The following is a 27,919-nucleotide window of genomic DNA, read 5'->3' as shown; positions in this document are numbered from 1 at the left end:
CCATTTAAGTGAATGGCTCTACCACACATTCCTGTGCAACTACAGAGGAGTGCAATGACTAAACCAGGGTTTTCTTGCCTTGTAGGTGTGTGAGAAGAATGAGCAAGCAGGTATTTCTTTTGTGGCTACGAAGAGACAAGAATGAGCTTCAAAGGAGAGGTGATATGAAATGGTTCCAAAGAAATAGTTTTTCTTCCAAGCAAATTCCCTGTAAAATGTGATGAATCTGCCTTGAACAAAGTGATCCACCTTCCACCCACCCCCCACTCATATCAGTATTTAATGAAATGTGACAGATAGACTACAATTCTAACTATTTTGGATGTTAGGGTCCCATCTTTGAATATAATGAAGGAGAAAGTTGATGAAGAGAGCACTTTCTCATCTTTCTGCATACATTCTTAATTCAATCCAGAATTATTTGCAGTAAGCCAAACTAATCACCTTTGTTTCATGACAAAATCTCTTATTTCAATTTTCAGAAGCCTGTTATTCAGTGAGGGGGAGGTATTGAACATCATGACCTATTCTGATTTCCCTGATTGAATAACCATTACCAGTTTCTTCAAACATGAGAGAAGTTCCAGCAATTAACTTCATTCAGAAAATACAAAGGTAGCATAAAGGAAGCAAAATATTTAATTTAAAATTGTGTATGAATCAGAAACAAGCAAAATCCCAAACTTCTGTTGCAAGCCTTCCAGTGAGAAAACAAAGTCAAATGTTTGACATATAACATACTGCAACATCCTGAACATACCAAGCGTCAGCTTTGCTTAGGTAGGAAAATCTTTGGCAGCAAACCAAGAGGAAAAAATTCCCCAACCCTTCTACAGGCAGTCTGCTGCATAGTAGTAAAAACCAGCTAAGCACAACAGGGAAGGAACATCATCTTTCACTATGAAATTTCTCAAGGTAGGAGTATTATGGAGTTTTATAGGGGAAAAATAGCATATAGGTATATATTCCATATTTTTACATACTTGAATTATTTTTTTAATCTGGCCAGGCTCCTGGACCAGATCTCCTAATGGCATTTGCATCAAACAAGCAGCTGAGCTGCTCCATGGCTGGAGTGCTTAGTCACAGAACATCACGGGTGTGACATACTGCCTGCAGAACACAGCACTGGGCCTTGGGATGTCTTTTCCGCCTTTTCCTTGAGACACTACAGCAACATTTCCACATCAAAATATATACTTTTTAAGAAAAAACCCAACATTTTAAATAATTCACAGAAATTGAAAGGATTTCAGGTAGCTGTGATGTTTCAGGAGGCGGTGGATCAAAGTGTGGTCTCTCTCTCTACTCCTTCTTCATTCCTTCCTAGCAGATCTGATTTCAGGGTTGGAAGCTGAGAAGTGCAGAGAAACTTAAGTAAGAAGCAGAGATAAATTAGTAGCAAAAAGCCTCTGTCTAAAACTGGACCTGCACATTCCCAATGTTTTTGTATTACAACCCAGATTTACAAAGTGTTTCCAATCAAGCTGGTAAAAAGAATATTTTTCTTTTATCATGTTTTACCAAGCAAAAAAAGCAAAATGATTTAACTTAAACATCTAGACTTGCCTGGGTGTAATACGGAAGAATCTGGACACTGAATGTAAAGCAGCTATCTTATCTGTGATGCCTAAACATTTCCATGTGTACAGACAAAAATATTTCCCAAGAATGGTGTTGTTTATGTTCTGCAGCTTGCTTGTTTTTCTTTCACTGAGCTCCTTTTCATACAAGTTTAACAGAGATTTTTCCAACTGAATTAATTTTCAGATAAATTCCTGAAACTGAGATTTGACTATGGCTATAAGATGAAATTGTTTGCACTCTGTATGTTTTCCTTTGTTTCATGAAGCCTACTGTTTACTGGAGAATAGCAAATTAATAATTTCTAGAAAAGTCATATTTTGTCTTTTGTAGTTGAACTCCTATGCATAAAAGGAACTTTTCATCTGGGCAAAAATCCATACCTCAGTCAGATTTGGTTCCACACACCTCAGTAGCATGAATGTGATTTGTTGTTAATGTTTTCCCTGTGATGTCTCACAAATAGCTAATACACTTGCTTAAATCAGACAGGTTCCCTGCTCAGTCTGAGCTTTGTTTACTTACATGTTCATAGAGGAACAAAGAGTGCCAAGATTAATCATTCAGCTTAATTTGCTATCTCATACTCTTGTAATGAGCAAGCTCTCACTACAGTTTTTGCAATTAGCATGTTTTAATAAGGCTGTCCAAGTATAGATTATTACCCCAATTAATTGCTTTGGGAAGGGTTTTATGAATACTTCTAATCAATTAAGAACCATGAGTCTTTTGAAAAGGAATACATTCTTACATGAACAAATTGATGTGCAGAATCTATTTGAATTTTTTTGTTTGGTATTTTTTTACATGTTTCTTTGGGTTTGCTGTGTTGTTTGTTTGGAGTTTTTTTCTTTTTTGCAATATGACATAGGAAATCTAACTCCAAACTCCTTTAGAAAGTAAGAAAATAACTAATTTTAATGACCTTTTAATGTAGGTGTTTCATTACGGAAGCTAGAGAAATAGCCAAAGTCTTATTTGATTACAGTGGAGTTCTACTTTCTTCTGCACCTTATGAGTTTGGGTTACTTAGATAGATGCAAACTTTATTAGAGAAACTTTAATAGTTTCTAAATAGTCTTGCTTTTCTGCAATGGTAGAACTCCCTGACCTTTGCCCAGGTGTAACCGCTGTTGACACAACCTGTCTCTCAGCAAAGGGAACTGGATTTCAAAATGGTTCAGAGTTGAAGGCAACTGTCCAAGCCCTAAGCTCAGACTTTATCAAGTCTGCAGATGAAAAACAAGCCATATAGGAGAAGAATGTTCATGATTTATATCACCCATGAAGGCCATCACATACAAAAAGCAAAACAGAACAGTAAATTATCCAGCAATCCGTAAAAAGAAATTTCAGTTAGGCCTAGGGGTGGAATCAAGCTGCTCAATCCACTCTCTTCCTTGAACCTTCCTTGTTGATGGGGTTTTTTTAAGCGTCTTGGACTCTCCCATTATCTGTCATCTGCCTTCACTCCCACTGGTGGTGATCCTGCTGTGCTCTGTTAACACCAATATAGCATCATTATCTGGATCATATTTAGTGGGATAAAATGGAGATTCATCTGTCAGTCTAAATCCTTCTGTTAAAACTGGAGGTGGATGAGAGCACACTGACAGCCTGATTTACCTTCAGCCCCTGCAGAGCCCAGAATGGGAACTAGGGGAATATTGAGAAAGACAACATGCTAACCATCAGAATTAGAAACCCTGGAGAGGCCTCTGCAGTGGGCAGATACTCCTGTATCTTGTTACAGAATAATTCTAGCACCACCTCATCAGCATCTGGTTCTGGCATTGTTGGAGACATTATATAGGTGTAAACAATGTGCTGATCCACACCAGAAGAGGAACTCCCAGACCCATCAGATAGATACTGCACAAATATGGGAGTTGAAAGTTTCAACTGGCTTCTATTAATCACAGCACTGAGTGTTCTGTTACTCATGTACTTTTTTAGATTATGACTTTTTTGCTGTAGTCATAATCTCTCACTCTATACCACATGCTGACCTCAGCACCTTAAAAATTGTAAGGGAAAGGACTTTATGCTTTTGTGTATCTTTGAGCTATGGCTGAGTCCTGCCATGACCCTGCCAACCTCACAGAGTCCAGGGAATAGGCCTGAGTATGAGAATCAGCCAGTCTTTTACATGACAGAAAGCTCAGCCCAAGGACAAGCTAATTAAGTGGAAGATATCCATAACCAACGAGTGTAAGGTCAATCCTTCTCAATGCTTCATTAAATATTTTTTTTTCTGTTTCTAAGAATTCTTGATTCTTAGTTTCTGGGAATTCTGGAACTGCAAATACCTTTATTCACTTCTTTTATATTAGTATATTTCACACTTATTTCAAATAAATAAGAATTTAAATGTATAATATATATTCAGCTTCTAGCTAGGGTAATAAAATACTTTCTAAATCCTAAGCAAGTTGTGCATGGCTCATATAATGAAGCTGCAATACTACAGTCATAATCTGACTACTAGAGGTCAATGGTAAAAATATGATATCTATGTCACAGGAGATACATTGGCAAGAATCCACCGACTCTATAAAAGAAAACTTATAGGTTTTGGTGTTTCTCACCTGATGAGTCAATAGCAGTGGTACAAACTCATCCCAAAGTCATGAGAGCTGCCTTTTTTTTGCTCCATACCCAAGATCTCATTACTGCCATTCTTTTCTCTCCTTATCCATTACCTGCTCACATGTTAAGTAGCATCTGCAAATGTGAAAAAATAAAAAAAAAAAAAGAAGATACCTACACATAGCTATCAAAACAGTAGGATATGAGCATGTCCCAGGGCCCTACAGTTGAAAAAGCCTTTGATGAATTAAAAGATGCAATATTAATAATATATAAATCAAGAGAAAGTACCAAGAAAGCTTGGAGCACATGCTGGATAGCAGATTCTGCTCATCCTGGCCTCTTCAAAGTACTCTCAAAGGTCTTCAGAATATATTCAATAGTATTACTCTTCAAAACTATGGTTAGCATATATTACCTTAACAAATAAATGATCATAAGAAGGTCCCCATACATCAAACACATGTGCCTGGACTGGGGCCCATGTTAGGATTTAGGCATTGCTGATCTTTTGGAACATAATAAACATCAAACAATATTAAGAATATAAATTTGTTAAGCAGGGATTATAAGAACTGACAATATTTTGTGACTACAAGATTGTGGACTTTTTAAAATGTAGATCAACAAACCATATGATTCAGGAAATCTTTATTTACTGAAACTCCTAGAAAAATAGACATTATTTATCCTCAGACTTTTGGACTCAGTTTGATAACAAATGGGATGAAAGACTTCATAGGATAAAGGATGCTTCTGAAATGCTAACATTGATGTGTATTTTTTCCTTTTATCACTCTGTGGTTAGCCTTCATAAGCTTTTCAAAGTGGAGTACCAGAGTATTTCTATTCAAAAAACTGAAATAAGAAATTACTACAAAGATGAATTTCAGCTGGAATATAGCCAATTATTAACAGGGAATGCTCTTTGTGAGTGACAACATCATAGGAGGCTGTATTTTTAATCATCTAAAAAGCAAACAACTGCAAGAAAATTGCAATAGCTGACACTGGTTTTCAGTATTGCTTACCCTAAGACAAAATACATGTCCTAAAGGAAAATACTACACATTTTCATTTTGGGACTCAGCTGGTTTTGTTACTTTCTTGATTAGACAAAAATTGATTTTTCCCTCTGAACCTTTTCAAAGACATAGGTAATGCAAGCTCTGCTCTCTGTGATAAGGCCAAGATTTACTCAGCCATGGCCAACTGATGTGCTGTTGGCTTGTAATCAGATGCTAAAAAGAACAGATGGCTTACACAACTTTAATTTGCTATTTTATTTATCCTTATGCTGCCCCTTTATCATATAAGTATTAAACATTTATATTATACAGTTAGAAAGACAAGACAATTTAGAGCTAGTTTATGAACTAATCTGACAAACTACCATCAATGCTGAGATGCAAAATAAATCACTTAAGTAGGATTCCAGATCATTGTTTTTTTCTGACCTAGTTTGGGATGGAAACAGCAAAGACTACCATTACAAATTCTTGTATTCAGTAATGCTTGCCAGCTCAGTAGTTGATGCTACATCAGTGATTGTGGAGAAAAATAAACAAACATAAAACAAAAAAAAACAAACATCATCTCCAACTGCATGAAAAGCAAATAATTTCTTAAAAGTAAACTCAAGCACTGAAATCTGGCAATCTTCTATTTCCAAAATGCTTCTCAACAGAGAATGATGACATCTCCAATTTGTTTGATTACTTCTTGTGATCTTTTATTCATTGCAAGATCTGGGCTTGATCATCTCCACATGATGGTCCTAGCACTTGTCTTCACGGAGTCAGACCATTTCATCTGATAACGTAGATCTCCTCATCATAAAATTGAAACTTCTGAAGACTTTGCAGTATTGTTTTGGCACTTGGTCAGAATAGCTCCTGATGTCATCCTTCTTAGGAGACTTGACTCTAAGTAAGATTATTGCTGGGCAAGAGTTTGCAATGCTACAAATTAGGTCATTAATTGCAAAGTTCAAACCTCTACAATTTGACAAAGACAGCTCTCTGTAAGTAGGCTCAGTACAGTTTTCAAGTCTCCTTCTAAGAAGATATTCATCATAGGTCATATTGTTCAGCATGAACTGCTGCATTTTTGGTACACTGCTTTAAAAATATATTTCTGGCCATTCTGTATCTAAGGCTGCTTCACTGAGTTGACCCCAGAGAATCTAATAAAATACTAGGTGCAGAGTCTGATGCCACATTCATTCTTAAAATGCTCATTGACAATTCAAATTTTCTATTAAATTTCCACATATTATATGATAAGCATACATGTAGAAATTATCTGTGTGTGAACCACTTTAATTTGTCTGGTCACTTAGGCATAACAGAAGACAGAACTGAGCTCATCAATTCCATTCTTTATTTATTTATACACTGATTCATTTAGAGGCTCCCTGTCGAAAACATCAGTCACATCAGGACACAGCATCAACAGACAATTAACGTTACATTTAATGCCAAGTACTCATTAAGGAAAACTAAACAGATGCAAGTGCAGTGATGCAAACACTCTATTGTTTCTCAGCGTAGGCAAAACATGAAAGGTAAAGCTAAAAAATGCTTTTGTATGACTACCTTTCATTTGATCTTCTTAGCCCACATATAATGCCCACAGTATTGCTTAACTTATAAGATATTTACCTCTGATCCGTACATGATTAAATTAGAGAATGTGCAAGAATCAGTGACTGTATTATATGGAGTATATGTACAACTCTACTATTAGAAATTTCTATAGCTGTTACAAATTTCTACACTTTCAGTTCTGCAGACATCTGACCTAAGTTTCAGTGAAATCACTGGGTAAAGAACCAATTCAGTACTTTCCTTCTCTGTTGGGGAGAAAAAAAGATAATTGGTATATCCCAACTGTGTTTCCTCCTCCTTTGTCAAAGTCAGTCCCATATTATTCAGGAAGAGGGACATCATGGTTAAGATCAGACACACTCCAACAGCACCTGATGGACATCTACCACTACATAAAGTAACAAAAAAAATTATAAAGTTTTTAATTCAGCAACAAAATTATTTTAAAAAATTAAACAGATTTCACATAAACCAGAAAATAACAAAGTAAATTAAATTCATTTTCTCATATCAAGAGTATATCCAGTTCAAATAGCAAGGTTCTTTAGCCAGGCCCCCATGAGACTTTAAGCTGTTTTCACAGGTGTAGAATAAAACACACGTTATAGATAGTATGCAAATAAAACAAGGCCAAGGGAATAATCTATCAGTTGATCAGTGTGTTGTTCTGGTGTATAATTGACAAAAGGCAGGACAAAAAAGGTTATAAAAGCAGCATAAAAGAACTGAAAACCCATTTACTTTGTCTTTAAAAAAATGTGGGCGCTTGTGGTTCTCATAGGTGCTGCATCTGTTTCTGCTCATCTGCAGGATCTTTCCTTTGATGGGTAAGAATGGACATCAAATTTTATATTTGCGTGGGGTTTTTTGCACAAGCAAAAGTCTTTCAATTGGCTTACCTGTTTCAAATCCAATCCTTTTCTCCCTTTCCAGACAGAAGGTGTTTCGTGTGATTCCACAGAATGATGAGCAGGTGGAAATCCTCAATTCCCTTGCCAGCATCATGCAGGTGAAGAACCTGGGGAAGTGGTTATATTGTAGTTGAAAAAAACATTTCTCCTTTTGCTCAATTAACATTTATCTTTTTTCAAAAAATTATATTACTGAATTAAAGACCTAATCTTGATTCAGTTCAAGTCAGCTGAGTGTTTCTTCAGAAGGAATAGGACAAGGTGATAAATCTAAAGCTATACAAATACATTTCAATACCTTCCTAGAAAGTCTGGTTGACCCACTCTGAATATCAAAGTGCCCATCAGAACTTATTAATAGAATAAATAAATCTTAAATTTCTTATTCAGTGTGGGGTGGTTTCAAGAAAGTATTAGATAAATCATGGAAATTCTAACTTCCAGAACTTTTACCATTACAGGCAAAACATTTTGCTCATGTAAAGAGTATAGAAATTCATACTCCCAACAAACTGAACTTTTCTTTGGCCTCTAGTTTCTCAAGTTGTTTTTCCTCTTCTGGCTTTCCTTTAAAGCTTCCTTTCTCTCCAAGCTGCATGTTTCTCACTGACCTTGATGTAGATATATGATGACACAGTGACATGATGAAAAACAATAAAGACAGAAAATGTGTTTTCAATATTTCTCTTCAGCTTTGATGTTGTAAAATAGCTGTTGGTGAAAAAGACACCATTATCTGTAGGATGAAAGGATGGTATTTTTAATGAAGTACAGATGTGGAGAACTATCAGCAACAGGCTAGTATAGCATGCTGGAACAGTATCCTGAAGAAGAACAAACTATTAGAATGGTGCTGCCAATATTAAGAAAATTAATACATACCATACTTGCTTTTAAGTGCGTAGAATAAAGGGATTGTTTGTTTTCTTTTCCTTTTAAGCAAAGATCCCTGAAATACCATTGTTATACAAAGCAATCAGTCAGGAATGATGTAATCCTGAATTCTGGAACAACCACCTTACTTGATGACACATAACTGATTAATAACTAGCGCAAATTCTTTTACACTTCTAGTTAAAATTTAGGTTGATACTTCTGGCAAGCAATGTCTGATTAGTGTAACAGGATAGGAATGAAATTCAGTATATTAATCACAATCAACATCACCATCACACATAAACCAACCTAAAAATCACAGCCACATGTATATATTTATTTGCTTATCTATTCATTTGCCCTTCTTTCAGGTTGACTTTTGGCAGCCAGACTCTGTCACTCTGGTAAGGCCAAAAATGCAAGTTGATTTCCGAGTTGGAGCCGAGAATTCTTTTATGGTTGAAGAACTTCTGAAGGAAAGTGGAGTGGAATATCAGTAAGTTTGTTCTCACTACTATATTTTGAATGGAAGAGGACTAAATCTGGGGAGAATGTGTTTGAGCTTTTCATATTGGTCAACTGATTTTCCTGTCATGAACTTTGTCCCTCCTGTGGATGCCTCTACTGGGTTCAGCTTTCCTATGACAGTTCAAATGGACTGTAACTACTCTCTGTTGAAGGGGTGAGGTGAAATGTTGACAGAGGCAAGATACCAGAAGCAACTATGCACTACCAGAAATTTCCCTGAGGTGAAAGCTCATTGCAGTACAGTGTGGAGGGGACAAGAAAGATTTCCCACTAAAGACAACATTAAGCAGAGGTCTAGAAAGAGCCAGAAAGCACATCAGGTCAGTTTGCATGACACTAACAGGGAACTGAAGCCAGAAAATGGTGAGCCCCAAGGGTCACCATGAGCAGCTCCCCAGTAAGCTCTCTAAGTTCCAGAACAACAGCCAGAGGGCCAGAAAAACCCAACAGGTGACAAACAGAAGACAGTTGCCAGGTGAAAGGCCAACCGAGTGGGGAGAACAGATTCCTGGGACAGTCTTGGGCTTTCTCAAGTCACACAGAAGATCCACAGCAAGGATCTCTCCAAAGAGAGACCTTTTAGTTGTATATTTACTTAGAGGCAAAAAAGCTCTGAGCTGACCGAATACAACTGCAGCATAAGTGGAGGGAACAGAGCAAATGGCACATTACACATCACTGAGAACAGAAACATTGTAGTGAGCAGCACTACTGGAAGAATAAGGAGAATAAGCAGTTGCCTGGTTCTGCTCTTTAGTTCATATCTCCCAGTCACTATGTAAGCATTAACTGAGGAAGAGAAATTGACTTTCAGCTGGAGTGGAGTGGGGTTGTTCTGTCTTTGTTTCTCCTTTCGCTCCACCTGAGCATTGCAAATTGGCTCTGCCCAGCCTCATCATCAGGCTTTTTTGATGTCTAAAGGATAATCTGTCAACATCATGTACTCGAACAGTGAAAGTCAGTATAATTTGATCAAATTTTTATTATTTCATTTGGCTGAGCGTAGAGTTTTTGTCTCTCAGCCCCATTGTTGTTGCTACTAGACCAAACTCCTTCATAGGACACCACACAGTTCTCATGAAACATAACTATTATGATCTGCTAAATCCATAAGTAACCCATCCTAAATTTACTGGCCTTATGTTAATCATGGCTAATTTGGATGCTACTGTGGGAACAGAATCTAAAACCACTCTGGAATAAACCATTTTCAATAGTGCCACAGTGCACATACAGCACAGGAATCCAATTTTAGTGGAATTTCCTCTTTAGCAATGGAGGAGTAACTCCACATGTATTAGCTTTGCTATAATATTAATGAACTTCCTCAGGTCCATGCGCAAATCTTTTGATTGTAACAAAGGCCATAAGGTCTGGAAGCTGTCCCTGACAAACTTGAGTGGGTTGTCCTTGTGACAACCCAAGATGTTATAATTCTTTTAGAAGTGCAGCTGCAGTGCCATGACATGTCAACGTAGTCATTTGCACTGTTTGTTCTGAAGGCTGGTGATGCCTCACAAACTGGCCTCCTGTTCTTCTATCCAAGTCACAAATGATCAAGGACATATCCTGGATGAGTGAGATTTGTAAATGTGTTAAAACAGGCACTGGGAAAACAAGAGGATTCCATTTTTTGATGGCCAAGGTTGAAATATAAGCAAAAGGTTCTCAAGAGTATGCACAATGATGAGCTGTGCCTTTGTGTCAGCCCTAGGGAAAGGTGAACAGGAGAGATCCAACCAATCCTGTTGTGATGCTGTGGTTTTCTTGCTATTGTGTGTTCTATTTAATAGCCCACCTCACACACAATAAAGTAGCTTAGAGAATGGACAATGCCACCTGCAACAGAGCTGTCAAACCACAGCTAAACTTCAGAAGCTTGGTTTGACAGAGAATTTCATCAAGCAAAACACGAGTTTCTGCATGGGATTGAAACACTGCTGCAGTCTAACTCTCCTCCAATGCCAAAAGTTCAAGAGAGGGCCCTTTTCCTATTGAGGCAGAGGCATCTGACAACATGAGATCAGCCCAGAGCTCATTTTATAGACAAACTCTCTCTTAGGATTGCCGTTTTTCTTAAGCCAAACTGTTGCCACTCTGGAGGTTTGTTAGTATGGGAGTAAGCAGGCAGGTGTTAACTGGGAGAAGCCCATTGCTCCCTGATCATTCTGGAGGCAAGGTTGAGGCAGGAAGTAGGGTGAAACTTGAACCTAATATATCTTATTTTCAACCTGCCCACCTTTCACTTCACAATCCATGCGGCCTTAATTCCAAGAACACCTTAAAATGTCTTACTTTCCTGCTAGATTGTTGTATGTTTCTCTTTACACTTTCCATGGTGCCTTATTGCAGAGTTCTGATTGACAACCTGCAGGCTGCGATGGACGCCCAGTTTGACAGCAAAGCTCGTGCTTCTGGCCACAGCTATGAAAAGTACAACGACTGGGACACGGTACAGTCTAGAATTTTAACTCATTGTCAGCTTGGTACATTGTAGTCAAAGTGGCTTTCGTGTGCTTCCTGCCTTCTTCCCTTTTCCTCTTCTGCTCCATCAGTTGGTATGATAATGCCTCCTAACTCTCCTTCCTCTTCTTCTTTATTGCTCATTATTGAGCTGGTTTGTGCAACCCATCCTCCTACACTTATTTCCTCTGCTTCTGCTCCTAGTGTTGCAAAGAACCTCTGGCAGAAATCCAATGACCAGGCTGAGATGCTTCACGACTAATTTCCTCTTTCCTTTTCACTACTTCTCCCATCTCCTCTGCCAAACAACTTGATTCCATTCCCTGCCCCAGTTCTAGGCCTTCATCTCACAGCATAAGTTCTCCCCTGCTTCCTCCTTTTTTCACAGTCATGCTCATTTTTCCTGACATATAATCTTGGCCATGTCACTTTTCACATCTGTGCAGTGGCTCCTTGGAAATCTACAAATTCTGTTAAGTATTAGGCCACATTAGATGCTCAGAAGGACTGTCCTGGCTTGAAGTCTGTAAATTAATTAGTCTGGACCTGAGGAACAGAGACTCAATAAATTTAACCTCTTTATTACACAGATAGCTGCTTGGACTGCTGATATTGCTGCTCAGAACCCAGACCTCGTCTCTCGTAGTGTAATTGGGGAAACATACGAAGGACGGCCAATGTACCTTCTCAAAGTAAGTGCTTTGACTTCTTCATGCCAGACTTTTCCCTTATTAACCTCTGTGAGTTCATGATGTCTATTAAAACACCAATGGTGCTAACATAATACTAGATATTTTGCAGAAAATCTAATATATTTTGTTTACTACTACTATGATTTTTTCCTTTTTTTTTTTTAGGCACATAATGAATTATTAGAAATTCAGACTTATAAATTCAATCACACTCCTGAGAGCTATTTGAATGATTAGCTACCTTTATGTTCTCTCCATCTGTTGTTTGTAAACCCACTTAGGCTAAAAGGATCTAGAAATGTCAGTCTCTAGCAACAGGAAACATATTTGTTTGCATCTTTGTCATATATAATTTTGAGCTGGTTTTGACTGGGGTAGAGTTATCTTTCTTCTCAGTAGCTGGTATGGGGCTGTTTTGGATTTGTGCTGATTTGGAAACAGCGTTGATAGTTCAGAGATGTTTTAATTATGACTCAGCAGTGATTACACAGAGCCAAAGCCCTTTCTGCTACTCACACCACCCCACCAGTGAAGGGGCTGGGGGTGCACAAGGTCTGGGAGGGGACACAGCCAGGACAGGTGACTCCAAATGACCCAAGAGACATCCCAGATCATATGGCATCATGCTCAGCAATAAACTAGGGAGAAAGAGGGTCAGGGCCACTGCATGAGGACTGACTGGCCAATTGTTTTCATTTGCATCACTTTTCTTTCTTGGGGTTTATTTCTCTGTTATTTTCCTCCTTTCATCATCAGCATCATCATCATTATTATTATTATTATTATTATTATTACTACTACTACTATTACTATTATTACTACTACTATTACTATTATTACTATTATTATTATTTCAATTATTAAACTGTTCTTATCTCAGCCCACAAGTTTTCTCTGAGTGAGCTGCTGAGTGGTACTTAGTTGTCAGCTGGGGTTAAACCACAACAATTTTTTTCGTAACATTTATGAATTAGTAAGACAATTACTTAAATAAAGGTGAAAGGATAAAGAGTACTTGCCCAAAAATTCATAAGCATTTACAATAACATATCATTCAAACAGACAAGATCAACTTTTAGAAACACCAAGGAAATAAATCAACAGTGCAGAATAATCAAATAATCTGGGGGAAGGTTATCTACATTAATAAGAATGACATTATTAAGAGTATTGTTCTAGCTTGAATATCATGGTTAGCTACAGCTGGGAGAACCTCATAGATTTCCATTTAAACACGGAATTCTGTATTTGTATAAAGTTTGACTTTTTAGGTCAGCAAGCTGACTGACTTGTTCTGCATACAATTTATTTTGTTCAAGACTCAGGGGGTTTTTTTTGTTGGTTTTTTTCCTAGATGGGAAAAAGTGGTTCAAATAAGAAAGCCATCTTTATGGATTGTGGTTTCCATGCAAGAGAGTGGATCAGCCCTGCTTTCTGCCAGTGGTTTGTGAAAGAGGTCAGTAAGCGTGACAATGAAAAAATATTTTACAAAATGCAACTATGTTTAAGAAAACCTTAAGTGAGCAGCAAGAGCTGAGGCCACTGCAGATTGCCTTTTTACCTCCAAATACCTGCGTGCATATCCCTTCTCTCACCTCAGATGGTTAAGGTGTAACTACTTAAACCAGATCTTAGTGCTTGAACCTGTAATCTTTCGACAGTGTAAGAGAACTTGAAACGTTTAAGAGGTACTAACAACTACAAGGGTTACTCACACAGTTTGTAAATTCTTTTTGCATCTGTAGCCAGAGAAAGGTGAGAGAAAAGCAAACAAGTCTGCTAACACTATAAAAACACTCACATTCTGTACACATCATGAAAGAAATAAGGAAATTCAAGGGCACATCAGAGGGCATCTGAATGCACTTCAGAACAGCTGACTTCCTACAGTGTCTGCTGCTGTATTCCTCACAACCAGCTTTACTCAGTAAAGAGAGAGGGTGGAAACCTACCCTCAGGTAAGCACAGGGTGCACTGACGAAATGTACCCAAGAGAGGAGGAAGAGTACATATGAAGCTCCCTAAACTCCAGGAAGAGGGAATTGCATATACATCCCTTTGAGCTGCCACTTCAAATTATGCAGAATGTTTTCTAAAATATGAAACCATATTCAGGAAAGTGCTGCACAGGTAAAATTATCTTCACTTCAGTCTGGAATACTTGATACTTCAGGCCTTGAATTAAACAATTTTATCTCCTTTATCTTTTCATTCTCCTCACCACCAATACAAAGCAGGTGGGAGTTATATGCTACACACTTGTCTTCAAAGAGAAGAGTTATATTACACCTCAGCTGGGTGAGATCAATCTGTTTAGCAGAACAACTTACTGATTGAATCTCAAATTTTGTAAGAATTTCTGCTTGAAGACTAAAACAAGCAAACATACAAACACAAACCAGAAGCAGCAGCTGGAATTTAAAACCCAAGTGAAGGAAAGCCAAACTACGTGAGCGAGCCATGCTGGCAGAGGCATTGGTGGCCAGTCTAATCTCAGTGTTATCAGACAGGCATGCGGTTTGTGTAGGGAGCAGTGGAAATTGGAAGTGACATTTCAGTGGAGTCAATGGGAATGTGATTTCATTAGAGCCTAATAAGGCTGCAGACAGTATGTGCTACCATTTCTCTCTCAGCAATTCACGTCACTGCAGCTGTCATTTTCACTGTCTGGTCACTTAATTCATGGGGGTACCTGACACCAGCAGCAGCTGTGCTCAGTGGGCCCAAGTGTGGATAGGCAGAAGAGCTTTAAAAGCCCTGAGCATCATCAATGGTTCACCTGGGATTGCTTCTAGACATAAAAGTGAAAAAAAACATAGAGAAAAACATGAGCAAGGTGGATTGTTACATGTATCTCGAAAAAACCCCACCCAAACAACAAAACAAAAAAAAAGCATAAAATAAAACAACAGGAAAAGCAATTTCAAGTGATCTGAAACTGCTTTTCTAGATTCTACATCCCACCCTCCCACTTGCTAGTTACAGGACAAAAAATGCCTTTCTCCATTGCATAGCTTCCTGTGTCATCCTTCATGTCTGTGTAAGCAGTACACGAGTGCAACACACTTAGAGCAAATTTCTGTGATCATTGTATGCACCATCAATGAATCTGTGAACAAGAATACAGAGTCCCAGGCCATGAACAATCAGGATATACGGGTTTTAGGGTAGGAGTTCTTGTGTTTGTTATTCGATGTATGTGTCTGGAAAAGTCCAGGGAAAAATCTGCCTCCCTATGAGTATATGCACCCACAGTATTACGACTGGAAATATCTGGAAGAATGTTATTTGGAAATATTCTCTGTAGTTCTGATAGTTGATGAAATTTCTCTGCACAACAGATATAAAAAATGGTAATAATGATTTTTCCTTCTCACATAAATTCAACCTTTAAGGTGACAGGATGTAGGAATAATATATGGACAGGAACTTTGCTCTGTCTGTAATCAAGAAGCTAGTAGATGGAAATCTCTTTCCAGTGATTTATTATCCTGTTCAAATTCAAAATTGCTTCACCATATAATTTATCTACCAGTATGAGATGAGTTTCTAACAGCAGTGTGGTTTGAGTCAGTGTAAATCCTCTAAGTACATGTAGTAACACAGAGGTGCCATCTCACGTGCTGGAGTGACCTGGATAACTTTGCCTACCACATTCATTAATTCCTGATGCAGACCCAGGCCTTTATATATAAACAGGAGATACAGTTTTATGAGGACATCATCAGCTTTTTCTACTTTTCTCCAAGTAGGCTGTTGAGACCTATGGTAAGGATACTGTCATGACTACACTTCTGGACAAGTTGGACTTCTATGTTTTGCCTGTTGTTAACATTGATGGTTACGTTTACACTTGGACAAATGTAAGTATGTTCTTTTTTTTTTCAGTTTTGTTGGAAAATTGACTGTTAGAACTGTTAGAACTCTTAGTTTTCATCTTTTATTCTATTTCAGGACCGCATGTGGAGAAAGACTCGCTCTAAAAATGCAAATAGTGTTTGCTATGGTACAGATCCCAACAGGAATTTTAATGCTGGCTGGTGCAGTAAGTATCTCCTAACAAGAGCTGCAAGAGATTATACAGAAGTGCAACAGCAATATGGGTTTCCCCTACCTGATGGTTGGTCCAGCTCTAGCTTGGGTGAAGACCTCCAGTGTAGCATTGTGCAGTAGCTTGTGTTCAATTTTTGGGCAGAAAAAAACAAGACTATGGCTACCAGCATCATCAATATGGCTACTTCTATGAACATACTTACACATATGCATATGCACACACACATATACTTACACACATGTATACACATACATACATGTACACACATACTGCTATGAGTTCAGAACAGAAACCAAAAGAGCTTTCTTTCATGGAGGGGGGGTCTCTTCTGAATGGTTTCCACTTGTCCGTTTCTTTAAAGTACCTTAGAAATGGAGGAGATATGCAAGGAGAGGACTGCTAAGTACTGAAGCAAATCAATATCCCAAATCACTTCCATAATATAGGGCTTTACATCAATACTCATGCTCTTCCAACTATGCACACTCTACAGGGCATATTTATTCAATGCTATGACATGCTTCCCATGTCTTAACTAGGCCATGAAATATTCCCTCCTCTGATACAACATGTGTGTCAGATGGATTTCCAAGGCTTACCTACTAACGTGGTGTTACATGACTCTCCTAACAAGCAACTTGTTCATTAAAGTCACCTTTCTTCTCAGCTACTGGGGCCTCAAAAAGTCCTTGTTCTTCCACTTACTGTGGCTCTGCACCTGAGTCTGAAAAGGAGACCAAGGCTTTGGCTGATTTTATTCGTGAACATCTTTCTACAATCAAGGCATACTTGACGATTCACTCCTATTCCCAGCTGCTACTGTTTCCTTATTCATATACTTACACACTGCCATCGGATTACCAGGAACTGGTAAGTCTCTTTGTCATTTTGACTTAAGGAAAAGAATAAGTAAAAATCATTACTTGCTGTTTGAGGTCCATTTAACTTCAAGCAGTTTCTTTAACATCTGGAAAGAATCTGTACTGCCAGTTTTTGAAAATATTTTAGTCTTTCTCAGCAAGAACAAGGGAAACCGTGATGGCACAGGATAAACTTAAGGGCCTTATTTAAATTCCACATACACAATGAATTTTCCACAAGGTCAGTTTTGTCTTCCAGTCACACTGTACAGAAATCCACTCTGCTGTGCAGCTCTGCTTCTTCCTGACTCCAGGGGTTGCTGTGTATGTAGCTTTAATACATGACATAGAAATATTATGCCCTGTAAGCCAAGGTAGCAGCTTGATAGATTGTAATAACTATGAATGGTTCAACTGGTACCATCAACAGCAGGCAAGGATCTCTGTCTTCCTACTGAACCTTAGTTCTCACTGAAGTAAAATGGTAAACTATTGGTACAGGTTCAGGACAATGAGGCAGCTCTTGTCAAAAATATAATTGAAAACAGAGATACAAAACAGGTAAAACATTTCAGTTCTGAGGCCTTTTTCAAGAGGCCTGGATTCAAACACACATTTTATTTGGAAGATGAGAGGATGAATGTGGTTTTTTTAAAGGGCAATGCCTCTTTTATTGATCCTAGAGAAAGGCCACACCCTAATTCCATTTAAGTAAGACAGCAAAAGTCTGGAATATATATTTTCTTTATCCTTAAAAACAGATAGAGGGCTTAGAACTACTAAATGTGTATAAAAGCTGTAAACATTTTATAGGCCAAGAATAAACAATCATGAATAATAAAATGACTTCACTTCTCTGGCATATTAGCAATTAGAAGCTGTTGGCAGGGAGAACAACACAGCAAGACAAAACAAACACATTTTCATTCCCCCTCTTTCCAGGATGATGCCAAAAGTCCAAGGCAACAACACTGTGTGTTGCTTTGCTGTGCAGGTTTGACAGATTTATGACTACTCCCAAATAGATGTCTTGATTCTGAAGCACAAATACAAACTGGGGCCAAGAGTGAAGTTTCTTGTTAGATTTTTTACAGCCTAAAAGAAAAGATAAAGATTTTGTTTTCTTAATTTATATTCCAGGAATTTTGTAATCAGAATTATTCCAGGGAACTATAGTAATTTCTTGTCTTCAGTTTTTACAAAAGCTTTGTATTTCACACATTGCAGTTTAGTCTAAAGTAATAAAACAGCACTAAACCCTTGAAGCTGCTTTGTTGTCAAGATCACAAAGTTCCCATTTATTAAAAATTTGCATGACATTCTGTCCCCATTTGTTGAATCAAGAGCAAATGTGATGAAACATAACTAAAAGTACAGTGTGTTTCTCACAGTATTAAATGGAAAAGGTTTACACTGACAGCTCATTACTAAAACAATCCTTATCAATGAGAAAGAACCTGTGTATTTTCTAGGTTTTAACATTCTTTTATTAAATTAAAGTTTTAGATTGTCAGTGTTCTAGTCTAATACACAGTAAAATTTAATGAATCACCCATAGTGAAGTGCTACAATTTTCATCATTTAAAACTCCCCTTTCCTGCCATAGAAGACAATTCTGCTATTACCATAGAGCATAAAATATAAATAGCTCAGGGATGCAGGCCATATATTCCTCTTCAACCATTTGATTTCGCTTTGTATATTAGTCTTTCCAACATCCCTTTATCCTATATTTTAAATTGGTCACATTGATCCCAGAGGGAGTTCCATTATTTTCCACTACAAAGCAACCACAAATCTCACCACCATGACAAGGTGACCTTATGAGTGTTTTTCACATCTTAATTAAGGGAAATTATTTCCCCTACTGGTGATCCCAACAGAAAGACAGCAGGATCCTAGAGGTGTTTAACTTGTGCAGTATCCGATTTTAACAAGGGAAGACTTCTTGCCAAAAGTCATTTTGGAGAATGAGATCAGAGCATCACCCAATCAACATGGCCTGTAGTTGGGATAATTAAACAGAAAGGGCCTTATGCACTCCAACGTCAGTGAATTGAACAGAAAAACTGACTTCTACAGGCTCTGGGTCAGGTTCAAAAGCGCAGCTTTTCAGGTTAGTTCAAATAACTAAGACACATTCATTTAAGCTGTGACTAAAGAAATTTAAAATTTTCAGTCAAGATTTGTACTTGCTTGAGATGAGACAGCTCTAAAAAGGGGTATCATTTTATATGTAAATTGCTGTGTTTCATGTCTAAAAGTCCTGTTTAGATTTAGAATTTAGAGAAATATTGAAGAATGAGAATCTTAACTTTTAATAGATATTGTTTGGGCAAATAAAATAATCATAAATCATTTGTAAATGAAGAAGCAAAATTTATAGTGCCATTATCTTATCTCAGATGTTATTTTTACTCTGACAGATCTAATAAATTAAAGGAAATATCATTACAATTTCTTATCTCTTTCAGTGAGCAACTGGACATGTGTTTAAACAAAACCTCGCATGTCTGCTTATCATTAACAACATTTTGTTCCATTGTATTTAACTAAAGGTAGCATAATACCATGGAGCTTATGTTGCATTCCAGTGCCTGAGATATAGAAGGGTGCAAAAATTGAGTAATTTGAGATTGAAGACACTAAGTCTGCAGAAGAGAAAGGTCCAGAGAATGCCTGTGCCTTCCTTTCCTGCAGGAGTACTGAACAGCATGTCCTTGGGGCTCAAAGGACTTTTTCAGTTCACAGCCTCAAGAAATCACTAGAAGGCTTTAAACTGTTTCGGTTTCCCAGGTAGAACAGGGCACTTGGAGAACCCCTTTGTGCTCCACTGCATTGCTACAGTAAATCACAACACCTTGGAGTTACTGTGACTGACTGAGAGCTGGGCATTAGAACTGCCCCTCAACCATGCCAGACCTTGGGGTGTAAAATGTGATGAAAGTCATGTATGCCCCTTCCTTCCCATGACTTCACACTCGTCCCCTTAGATGCAAGAGGTTCTCAATCCCACAGCTCACAAGGATTTTCCCAAAACTTTTATCCCTTTATTCAGGGTTGTTTTTTTTTATCCCCCCAACCCTGGTGTTGCACAAAACTTTCACTGTTATCCAAACAGTACTTAAACAATAAAAATAAAAACACCCAAGACAGGAAAAATCTAGGTCAGGAATTTCTTAGAAGTTACACAATATTCTTGTGATGACACCCTGAAAGAAATATGTCCTCCTTTTGGTAAATCACATTTTGTCTGCTTCATAATCCTCTTGGCTCATTCTTTACTATACCCTGGAGTATTACCCTGAACACTTGAATCCCTCTCCTAGAGAGAAGAGAAGCATTAGCTTTTCACAATTAAAAAACATGCTTGGCAAAAGCAGTATCTCTCCAAACTCCAAAAAGATTATTTTCATCTTTATTTTGCTATTCACATTTTTGTCCTCTTGCAATAAAGAACTCTGTATTTAATCACAAGTTTCATAAACAGTTTAGCCCATATTTTTTAGTCAGTTCCTATTCTGGCCTTAGCTTCCCATTAGGTCACCCTATGCTCTCCTCATTTTCAGACAAATCTAGCTTTATCAATTTGTTTGTATTTGAATTGGCTCTGAACTATGGTTTGAGAGAGTAGAGGAACGTGCATCGTGCTCTTCCTTCCTTTTCAGGTTCAATTCCATCTCTCAGTTTAACAAACTCAGCACCAAATACATGTCTGCAGCCAGCTCATACTCATTGTCAGATTAATGTATGTGTGTTGTTTCACGGGCAGCAGAATATTACCTTCACTTATAACCCAAGATTTTGGTTTGTATTACCTGAATGCATACTGACCCCATTGGTTGCTGTTTCAACTCACCAAATCTCACCTTCCATATTGGGTTGGTCTAGCATCTAATTTCCTCTTGAGTGTTTAAATAGGATGTATTAGAAAGTGGAGATATGCCCATTCTGTGCAGCCTGCAAGAGTGAATTTCAAATATACTGCATGACATTGCAAATATCAGTCAGACTATTTAACCTAATGCCTGGTTGTGAAGTCCTGAATATGTTTAAGATACATGAAGACCTGTGGGTAAGAATTTTTGAACAGTAAAAATCCTACTACCTAAGAGACTCACACATGCCAATGAGGAGTTGCAACCTCTGCTGCTGTTGCATCTGTGCTATTGCACAGATTGTATTATTGTGATTGTTACACCTAAATATTGTTAAAGTCAACTGAGAAGCAAATAAACAGGAAAATGGGCAGCAAAGCAATATTTGAAATTGGCTACACAGCTCCTCTATCGAGTTTGCCACAATAGAACTATTCTGTACTGGCAGTCTTACAATTGTGAAAAGGATGTTTCTAGTAGCAGCCTTTTCCAGATGAAGTTCATGTGTGAGTCTGGCTGACAGGCAAGAGTCTCCAACACGTGTAGGGCACATACACCTTAACTCAGTCACATTGGAAACTCTCACCAGGGACTGATTTCTTAAGCACTCTGAGAAACTGTCACAGAAAAATAGGCTTGTAAACTAAAAAGAATAATCCTACTGAAGTCCTCACCGGCTGGATTCCCTGGGCTCTTGGAGCACATGCTTAACCAGGAGCAACAACAGAATAGTGAACTAAATTATACATCATCATGGACTCTTGAGGAGGGAGTCTGTTTTTACTGGCAAAACAAGAAGCCTCAGAAGTTTAGATTCACTTGGCTAAAGCTCACTTTGCAAATACCACATTTTCAGACTTTCATTACAAAGGAAGTTGAGGGTCACTTTACTTAACAAGTAAAGCGCACAAGACCAAGGTGAAGTGAAATACAATTTTCCACCTCAGGAAAATCAATTTGCAATCCAGTGAGGGAAAAGAGCAGGAGGCCCAGTCAAGCAGTGAAAAGGCTTCTCCAGACCATTGTCAGATTGTGAGGCAAAAGGAGTTGTCCACACAGCAGCTGCATAATCAGCATCCCTGGAGTGTTTCTAAATGGCCACAGTTTGCTGGCAAATCCAGTCTGATGATACAAGAGTAAAATGAGGGAGATGCTCCCATAAAAATTACCTATTAACACACAGAAGATGCTTAGCCTGATAATTTATCTTGTTAGTTCAAAACTCCAGATGTGGTGAGAAAGAAAGGCCAGTACCATACCTTTCATTAAAAGCTAATAACTGTAAAAATACATTTAAAGGTTGTTAATTAGCTAAGATAATGGCAACTGAGAACACAACTCTGCTGTCTCACTGGCCCACGCACTCTGTACACAAGATCAAGCAAAATATTAGTAATTGCTGTGTAAACACAGATGGGTGATGAGGGAATAACGCCTTCTGCTGAAATGACCAGCTCTGCGAGCTCAGCTGTGAGTCAGAAGCTGAAAAGCCATTTCTGCTCCCAGCTACAAGATATTACTCTGGAGTTATATCTTGGACTTCAGGGCGCCACTTGTTTCTCTGCTACTATAATTCTCAGCAAAATGTTCCTTGCAAGAGAGGGATTCCTAATGGTATAAAACCCCAAACAAACCACAACAATTCAGTTAAGCCCATTGTGCCAAGAGATGTAGAAAATCACTGAACAGCAAAGAGTATCCTCAGAGGTAAAAAAAGAAAAGAGTGTTTCTCCTTGCAGGTGTATTCTAAATAATTTACAGGCTTGAAAACCCAAACCACTTTTCAACCTTTTGGAAAATGTTGGGCTTTATTTATATACTCCTGCATAAATCTTCATGCTATTTCCTTTTTATGGATTGCTTTCAGTAATTGAGCTATTTTGAAAAAATATAAACACATTTGCCTCATATTTTGTATTTAGACTCACAAGTATTTACTTAATAGTTATTATTCCTGCTGTTGGTTTTAAAATTTTTATTATTATTATTATTAAGAGATGGCATTCTTCCTATAAAGTTGAATTTTTTTTTTCTACCTTTATGTTTTGAACTGTAAATCTATTAGCAAAGCAAATGGTAGAGAGTCGCTTAAAGGAAAAAAAATATATCAAAACTTTGGATAAAGCTTCATTTCATGATGAAATCATAAATGCTCAGTCATATTTTTCACTTAGAGAGGGTAACTTAAAATACCATCTCCATCTCCAGCCTGGAGAGCTTGAGGAAGTTGTTTATTGGGATTCTAGGCTCTTAACAGCTGGAGATCTCAACTGCTCTTTTTACAAATCTCTCTTTTTACAACTTCCTGGCCAATAATAAAAAAATCCCTCAGGTAAAAAGATTTCCTGACATACTTTTTCAGGTATCTTTTCTGATATGATTTAAGGCCATCATTTGGCTGCTGAGTGAAAGGAATGCCCTGGGTGTAACAGCCCCAAAGAGCAGCTCTGCTGTTCTATTGTCCCTATCATGTGGCTTACTACAGAGAGAACAAATACTAATTACCAACAGGTCTGTAGGTAGTATCAGACTGTCTTTCCAAATTTTATTTCCACTTTCCATATATTTCAAAAGAGAAAGAATCAGTTTATGTTTAAAAATTCATTTGCTTTTGAGAGAAGATTTGACTCAATCTCAGCTGCTGATTAAATGTGTATATTATAAACAACAGATGGCTGAAGAAAACATGGTATCACTAGCAGATAGTAGTCTCCAACCTCTACAATTCCCTGAACATGTGTTAAAAATTATTATGGATTTTAGAAAATTCAACTTGTGGAGGGATTAAAAAAAAACAACCAACAAAAACACAACACTGGAGAGAGCTCAGCTACTCCAATTCCTCTGAATCCAAGATTATGAAATGCAAAGCACCAACATTTTTCCTACAATTGCTTGTGTTTGTGCAATTGAGAGGCCAGAAACCAAACCTCACATTCAACTACAGCCAGTGTTATAGGTGGAAGGACAAGCTTCAAGTACACTTAGGTCTGCTTTGTTTAAATATATTTCATGTGCTAAATGACCACAGATTCCTACAGCAAACTCCCACAATTCTAGAATTTTCAAAACCAAACATTTGGGAATGGGGAAACACTTGCAATTCTGCAAAAACACATTGTGATGCTGTTTTGTAGAAGCCGAGAAAGTTCTTTCAGTTAACTCAGATTTTCTAAACTCCTTGTCCAATATGACTTTTTGAGTAATTCACAGGAACACTTGAAGCATAAGGATGAACAGAGAATATTTTACAATATATCTTCCACTGGGAAGTAAGCCAGAGTATAACCTACAGAGAAGGAAAGGGCTTGAGGAAATTCCTGGAATAGCAAGCCATTCAGCTGTAAGCTATAAAGAAAGATATGGCAACCCATTGCTTATTCTTATACTGAACATCTGCTTTCAAAAATCATTCATATTTATCATCTGTTAGTAATAGTTTTCATGTTTTATTACCAACATGCTGTATAATGAAGAATTGGAAAAGCCACACATTCCAAAGAAAAGTCTGTAATTTTCTTAACGCAAACATACAAAGCTTCATAGTACTATTGATGGGCCTGATCCAACCCTCACTGAAATCAGTGGGAGCTGAATGAGCCCCTCTGTGCACAGGAAATGAATTGAAATTAATGAGACTACATATGGTTCCAGGGTAATTTATGTCTTTTCTGGCTGTTAATATTTATAAGACTTTAATCTGCTTCCACTTGTGTCACTGTTTGACTTTCCTGACTGAGCTGACTCTACTCTGAATTTATAGTGGCATGAACAGAAGGAAAAGAAAGGCTATTGTATGTTCACAATTCACTGTATCAAGTTATGACTATTCTCTAAGATTCTCTTATCTCTAAATAAGATTCCTTATTTAGTTTTAACCTTGTAGAAGTTTCTTCTAAGTCTAGAAAATGCTGTTACCTATTGTCCCCTTACCTGTACAAACTCAACTGGACTGTATAGTAGCTGCACAGCACTAGAGCAATAAACATACAGCCTGGAACACACTCCATTAATGCTTGGAGAACAATTTCTTTACTGATAAGCTCTTTCCACAACAGGACAAGCTGTGCCTTGTCAGCTACTGACACCTAGTCACACTGAGAGGCGAACAACAGTTTTCAAATAAAAACTTCTTCACCGTGGCTTTTCAGTTTATTTAACAATACACTCAGAAAGCTTCTGAAAATCTGCATTTATCATTTTTCTTTTCCTACAGAATTCCATTGCTGGAGCTGCATCCAAACAGCTGGCCAGTTTGTACAATACTAAATATACATACGGTCCAGGAGCTGAAACAATCTGTAAGTACTGGCCTAAATATACTAACAATCTATATTAAGTGTTACTAAGACTATAAAATTTTCTAGTGATTCTTGTTCCTCTTCCTAAATAGTCTATTGTACAAAACTACTGGAAAGGAAGGGCATTATTCTTCCAGAAAAAAAAGATGGAGCTGATATCCCAGATCTGCAGCTCTATGAACCTCAAAAAACCACCCAGTGAGAAGCTTTTTGCTTCTGATACCAAACCTTTCTAAACACCCCTATGCAACCACGCCATTCTCCTGTTCCTTAGACATTTCTCCTGTGGTCTCCTCACAACAGTGACAAGGAGGGAACAGTTTAGCTTGTTTACATTTGCTTGCACACATCAGCTAGAATGAAGCTCATAAATGGCCTAAAATCACAGAAACCTTTCCATGAGCAGGATAAATCAATCAATTCACCAAATACATCTTTTTATCTGTCCTTTCTGCATTTCTGGTTACGTGACTTGGCTCCAAAGGATTTCACATTCCAATTCATAGCCACTCTTTCACAGTTAATCCTTATTTTATTTCTTTACCAACAGACCCTGCTGCAGGGGGCTCTGATGACTGGGCTTACGATCAAGGTGTCAAGTACTCTTTCACTTTCGAGCTCCGAGACACTGGCAGATATGGTTTTCTTCTCCCTGAATCTCAGATAAAGCCAACCTGTGAAGAGACTTTACTTGCTGTTAAATATATTGCCAATTATGTCCTTGAGCACTTGTATTAGAATGGAGTTATAAAAACTATTAAAGAAGGCTTTATTCAAAGATGCCTTCCTTCTTATTCTTCCCTAACAAAATGTTTTTATTTCTCTTTACTTAATGTTCTTAGTCATATTCTTAGTCCATCATAGGTCACTAGAACTAGAAGTTTTTCAAGAGAAATTGTAGAAATTCAGGAGAAATAAACCTTTTATTAAGGCAACTGGTATAGTCAGGGCAGTCGTAAAACAAAGAGCACAAGAAGATTAATCATCGTAAGATAAAGGTTACCTTATTGATTAAAATTATCTTTACATATAGGAGATGGGCCAAGCATTAGAGCTTACACAGCCTGAATGCTGACCAGAATGAAAACAGCCAGGTGATCCATACAAATGCACTTTGACCCAACCATTCATTGCCTTAATGGCAACAGTAGCAAGAAGTTCATATCACATACTTTCAAAATGATGTTAGCTGTGATGTGCTCTCGTGAATTTTCTCGAAACTCACCCTGGATCTGTCCCACCACTGAAAAATAGCTTGGATCTGAGGTCCCTACTAGTTTGATCTGAACTCAGTGAAGATTATAATTATAGTTAAAGACCAAGACTTGCTATAAATCGTTCAATAAACTACCCTGAATTTAAGGTTCTCACATTCACTACAGTAGCATCTCTCAAAATATTCCCAGAGTTCTGCTACTTCCTGGGGCCCCACATGTTCCTACTGTCATGAGCGGAAGAACCATAAACAGCCATAAAGACTAAGTCTGGTGATAAATGATTAACTGTTTCTTTCAAAAAAGAAAAGCTGTAAAGAATTATCCTCTCCCAATCAATTTTCTGTACAGGTAATGTGGGTCTGATTGGGTCAGTGAGTGAGAGTGATAAATAGCCACTCGACATCTTTCTTACACAGCTGCAGAAAATGTGTTTGGCATCTATTAATGCTGTTTAGAGCTTGGCTAATACGGGACACACTCTGCAGAATGACAGGGAAAACCTTATGTCAACATAGAACCTGGCTGATCTCCCTGCCTCTGCTGGAAGCTCTGAGGAGAGATTTCCGCTGTCCATTGATGCTCCAGGGATTAACCCCATTTCTGGCAGGTCTCTACCTAATGCACTCCAAACATCCCCTGAAATACATCCTACAGAGAAAATAGTTCTCCCAAGAAGACCACCAAATTCAAGACCTGGCAAGAACTACGTTCTCCCTTTTTGCCCCTTCTCTGTGGAAGGAAACAGGAAGACAAGGTCCAATTTAAAATTACATCTTAATTTATACGTACAAGAAAAAGAAAGACACATATCCGCTAGTCCACTCCAATCAGCCCAGCAGCACTGGGATTAAACTGGTCCTCACACACGACTGATCCATCTGTTTTTGATCACTGGTGAAACTGAACCCGTGTGTGAAAGTAGCATGTACCAGTAAAAAGACGTCATTCTGTGTTGCAATAGAAATGGGGGGAAGGACAATCAACATTACTAAAAATAGCACAGGACACATCAGAACATTCTGGCCAAAGCCAAAGAGGTCACAAAGGGCAGGAAAAAAAATTTCTCAGAATATAAAATATTTTGGCTACTTTTAACTAAGTATTAACAACCACCCAGAGACTATGCTGACTGTAACTATATTATTTGGGAAGACTTCACAGGCTTTACATCAATTGCAAGGTGAGTCATTGATACTCAGCACTTAGTGCTATGGTTTAGTTGACAAGGTGATGTTTAGTCAAAGGTTGGGCTTGAAGATCCTGGAGGCCTTTTCCAACCTTAATGATTCTATGATTCTATTCTACGATTCTATGATTCTGTGATTTAATACTAGGCAGGCTCTTTGTAAGACTGCAG

The 27,919-nt window shown here is 37.9% G+C and overlaps 1 protein-coding gene and 1 long non-coding RNA gene across 4 annotated transcripts; one reads left to right on the top strand and one right to left on the bottom strand.

Moving 5' to 3' along the window:
• Positions 1–216: 216 nt before the first annotated feature.
• LOC113968958 lies at positions 217–16,902 on the bottom strand. 3 transcript variants are annotated; one of them, XR_003534695.1, is made up of 5 exons: positions 16,573–16,902; positions 14,945–15,043; positions 7,682–7,800; positions 4,173–4,308; positions 217–1,354 (listed from the first exon to the last, which is right to left on the bottom strand). It is a non-coding gene; the product is annotated as an uncharacterized LOC113968958 (long non-coding RNA). The 3 variants fall into 3 exon arrangements; XR_003534696.1 differs by having other exon boundaries at positions 14,945–15,040; XR_003534697.1 differs by lacking the exons at positions 217–1,354; positions 4,173–4,308 and adding an exon at positions 6,776–7,170.
• CPB1 (carboxypeptidase B1) lies at positions 7,279–26,710 on the top strand. The gene is made up of 11 exons (XM_027685956.1): positions 7,279–7,609; positions 7,716–7,791; positions 8,941–9,065; positions 11,450–11,549; positions 12,151–12,252; positions 13,607–13,708; positions 16,005–16,115; positions 16,207–16,297; positions 16,974–17,176; positions 25,261–25,345; positions 25,896–26,710. Exons 1-11 carry the CDS (start codon positions 7,539–7,541, stop codon positions 26,081–26,083), a joined length of 1,254 nt encoding a protein of 417 aa, XP_027541757.1. The 5' UTR covers positions 7,279–7,538; the 3' UTR covers positions 26,084–26,710.
• The last annotated feature ends 1,209 nt before the right edge of the window (positions 26,711–27,919 follow it).

This window comes from Neopelma chrysocephalum, unplaced genomic scaffold (genome assembly GCF_003984885.1).
Source record: "Neopelma chrysocephalum unplaced genomic scaffold, ASM398488v2 Primary Assembly neopelma1_70, whole genome shotgun sequence".
In the NCBI taxonomy this organism is placed as follows: domain Eukaryota; kingdom Metazoa; phylum Chordata; class Aves; order Passeriformes; family Pipridae; genus Neopelma; species Neopelma chrysocephalum.
The sequence above is the reverse complement of the archived record's forward strand: the minus strand, read 5'-3'. Positions and strand labels throughout refer to the sequence as shown.

What these genes read in the sequence shown, in the direction of transcription:
- CPB1 (XM_027685956.1), top strand. Translation starts at nt 7,539, where the DNA reads ATGTGGGCGCTTGTGGTTCTCATAGGTGCTGCATCTGTTTCTGCTCAT. An exon ending in CAGGATCTTTCCTTTGATGG is followed by an intron (nt 7,610 to 7,715) that starts GTAAGAATGGAC and finishes CTCCCTTTCCAG; the next exon opens with ACAGAAGGTGTTTCGTGTGA. An exon ending in AGTACAACGACTGGGACACG is followed by an intron (nt 11,550 to 12,150) that starts GTACAGTCTAGA and finishes TTTATTACACAG; the next exon opens with ATAGCTGCTTGGACTGCTGA.